Here is a 3,587-nt window from a genome sequence, read left to right as displayed (position 1 = left end):
CCCTGGGAGATGGGAGACCTTTGAACGGACTGACCAGGTGGGAGGGAACCTGCTTCTGTTCTCGTGTCTGCGGCCCTGGCAAGCTACCCGGAATCAGGGGGAGTACTTAGTGGGCAGCCATGTGCTGCTCCTTTCTGCACCGCCTCACCCACCCCTGGCATCGCCCCTGGAGCCAGACAGCATCGTGACGCGTTTTCTCTTTCCCACAGCTCCTGGAGAGAAGCATCCCCCTCACACAGCCTCTGGGGACTTAAATGAGCTCCCACAGCAACACCTCAGGAGAGGCCTTCCTCCCCTCCTCTGTCACCGGCTGGAGATAATCTTTCTTCTCTAGATAAGAGGTGTAGGAAAGGGCCTGATGCCAGCAAGGCAAAAGGAATTGGAAACATACTCTGTGTACCTAAACCTGCCTCCCCGACAGAAGGTAACTCCCTTCTAGGTGGAAACTCCATTCTCCCCCACCTCCCAGCGGCAGCTCTGCATAATAGGTGCTTAATTTCTATCAGTTCTTTGACAAAATTATAAAACATTTTGTAGCTGAGTGCTGGGTGGGATTTTTTGTTTGTGTTTTGTTTGGTAAAACTCATTAAGTAACTGCTGAGGAAAAACTGTATTAAAATGTCACACAACAGCTCTCTACTCCCCTCCCCACCCCAGCAGCTCTTTTCGTCCCCTGCCCCTCCCCACCAAAAGGCCCATCTGGCACCCAGTCCTTCCAAGGCTTTCTTTTCTTTGACCTGACAGTACTGGGCAGTGGGAAAGGGTGCTGGGCTGTCTGGAGGAGGAGGAGAAGTGAACGGAGCCACTGTCCCCTCAAATTCCAGGGCTGGTTCCTCAGGGTCCCCTATTCTCAGCCTGGACAAAGGGGGGAGGGGGATGTGGAATGGTGTAAGGCTGTCAGCAACTGTCCCCACTGGGCCTGTGGTCCTCCCACCTTTTCTTTCAAAAGCTTCCCAGGCCCTATTGTAGCCAAAATTGGAAATCAGTTAGTGCCACCTAACCAATCTATTTATCCTCTCTGTGACCAACGGAGTTGCTTTAATACTCGTTAATTTGCATTTCCAAGGAGAGCAATTTATTTTTAATTATTTTATCAGGCACACCCGTCCTCTCCAAACATAATTAGTTCCTTTGCAAGGGGATTATTGACGGCTATAAGAACTCCCACTGTAGACCTACCCGTTCCTTAAATTCAGGTCCCTTTATGGCCTCATTTGAAACACTCCAAATGTTTCCTTACACATGTCAACACATTTGTCTCTTTTCTCCCAGGTAAGGGAGCATACTTTTACAGAAAACAAAGCTGAAATGAAGGCTTCTTAGAAGTATGATATTTTAATAGGGATTTGATGGGAAGAACAGGCCAGGCACGGTGGCTCACACTTGAAATCTGCACTCTGGGAGGCTGAGGCGTGTGTATTGCCTCAGGAGTTCAAGACCAGCCTGAGCAAGAGTGCAACCCCATCTCTACTAAAAAATAGAAAAACTAGCCAAGTATTGTGGCAGGCGCCTATCGTCCCAGCCATTCAGGAGGCTGAGGCAGGAGGATTGCTCAAATCCAAGAGTTTGAGGTTTCTGTGAGCTATGATGCCACTGCACTCTACCCAGGGCTACAGAGCGAGACTCTGTCTCAATGAAAAAAAAAAAAAGGAGGGTTAAGAACAGAACTGTGGACTGTCAGAGAATCCTAGAGCAGACTCGGGGGCTGTCCCTCTGCCTGGAATACTTTCCTTCAAGCCTTCACCCCTCTCTTCACTTGGGTACTCCCTTTGGCTCTCAGCTCAAGCACCTCTTCTTCACATTTGAGTCCAGCACAGAGATTGCACAGAGGAGACCAGAGCAAGGCTCAGGCGCACACTCCAGGCACTGGGACAGGGCAAGGGTCCTGTGACAACTCCAACACCGCCCCCTGCCCAGGATGGTGCCTTGTCTGTTCTGGATGCTCAGCCTTCATTCACGGGATCCAGCAGCTACATGGCACCATTTGTCCCACAGTGGGTTTCAGGCAAAAAAAAGAAAAAAACACTCGAAAGTCTTCTCTTTTTATTCCTTTTGAACTTCCAAGGTAACATTTGTCTTTCAGCTTGGCAGATGTTTTACAAGAAACCTCTTCTCTCTCCAATTATATACTTGCTCATTTTAGTTTTTGAAACTTAATGGAGAGCCTTACTTTTATTCGATGATTTTAACTTTTCCACTTTATGTCACCACCTAGTTTTACTTTCAGATTTTTGGGTTTTAAATCCTCCTTGGCAACAGCATAAGCCTCTGTGTCAGGGGTTGGCAAAATATGGCCTATGGGCCACATGGGCCACTATCTGTTTTGTTAATTACAACGTATTGGAATACAGTCACTCTAGTTCGCTTATATCCCATCTATGTCTGCTTTCATGATAAAATGGCAGAGTTGAGAAGTTGCCACAGAGACTATATGATCCACAAAACCTAAAATGTTTCCTGGCCTTTTACAAAAAATGTTTATCAGCCCCTACTCTCTTTTAATGGTTAATCCTTTATCTCTCTTAGCCATGTACTGAGTTTTGGGGGAAATTGATTATATCTGAATCTGTTATATATGTATGATTAATTTAATAAATAAATTTAGGCCCTTGGACTTGGTGTCTAGTCCATGTCATTCTGAGTTTGCCTCCCCCCTCCCAGGTTCATACCAGAGAGGGGAGTCCTGTCACTCCTGCCGTGTTCCACACCACTGCACCACTGTACTGAGTACCTGCTCTGTGCAAGACAAGTTGACACAGAGATGATTAAATCATGGTTGCTCCCTACTTTATTTTTAGTGTATTGAGACATATATGTGGAGGATTTATAGCTGAAGAATGCAATTGTAGAAAGTCACATGTCATCATAATTTTTAAAAATTGTATAGGATTAGGCTGAGTATGGTGGCTCATACCCATAACCCTAGCACTCTGCAAGGCCAAGGCAAGTGGATTACCTAAGCTCAAGAGTTTGAGAGCAGCCTGAGCAAGAGTGAGACCCCATCTTTATACTAGTTGACTGTCCTAGTGGGCACATATAGTCCCAGCTACTCTGTAGGCTGAGGCAGGAGGGTAGCTTGAGGAGGAGTCTGAGGTTGCTGTGAGCTATGAAGTCATAGTACTCTACTGAGGGTGACAAAGTGAGACCTTGTCTCAAAAATAAATAAATAATTAAAATAAAAACCATATAGGATTGGCTCAGCGCCTGTGGCTCAAGTGGCTAAGGCGCCAGCCACATACACCTAAGGTGGCGGGTTTGAATCCCCAGCCTAGGCCCACCAAACAACAATAATGTCTGCAACCAAAAGATGGCCAGGCATTGTGGCGGGCGCCTGTAGTCCCAGCTGCTTGGGAGGCTGAGGCAGGAGACTCGCTTGAGCCCAGGAGTTGGAGGTTGCTGTGAGCATGATGCCATGGCACTCTACCCAGGGGGACAGCTTGAGGCTCTGTCTCAAAAAAAAAAAAAAAAAAAAAAACCATACAGGATTTATTCATCATCTCAGAGTTTCATGGCATCCTCCTACGGAAGAGATCATTGTTGCTGTCCTACAGGTAAGGAATTAAGGCTCAGACAGGTTGAAATTTATC

The 3,587-nt window shown here is 46.7% G+C and overlaps 1 protein-coding gene across 1 annotated transcript in view; it reads left to right on the top strand.

Annotated features, from left to right (window-relative positions):
• Positions 1 to 482, top strand: part of CD101 (CD101 molecule) — a 32,587-nt gene extending 32,105 nt beyond the window's left edge. The window contains exon 10 of the mRNA XM_023515517.1: positions 210 to 482. Coding sequence (XP_023371285.1) covers positions 210 to 254 — 45 coding nt within the window. The 3' untranslated portion in view covers positions 255 to 482. The remainder of the gene's footprint in view (positions 1 to 209) is intronic.
• Positions 483 to 3,587: the final 3,105 nt, after the last annotated feature.

This window comes from Otolemur garnettii, unplaced genomic scaffold (assembly GCF_000181295.1).
Source record: "Otolemur garnettii isolate 467f Iridium unplaced genomic scaffold, OtoGar3 scaffold00073, whole genome shotgun sequence".
In the NCBI taxonomy this organism is placed as follows: domain Eukaryota; kingdom Metazoa; phylum Chordata; class Mammalia; order Primates; family Galagidae; genus Otolemur; species Otolemur garnettii.
This window is presented reverse-complemented; position numbering and strand designations above follow the sequence as displayed.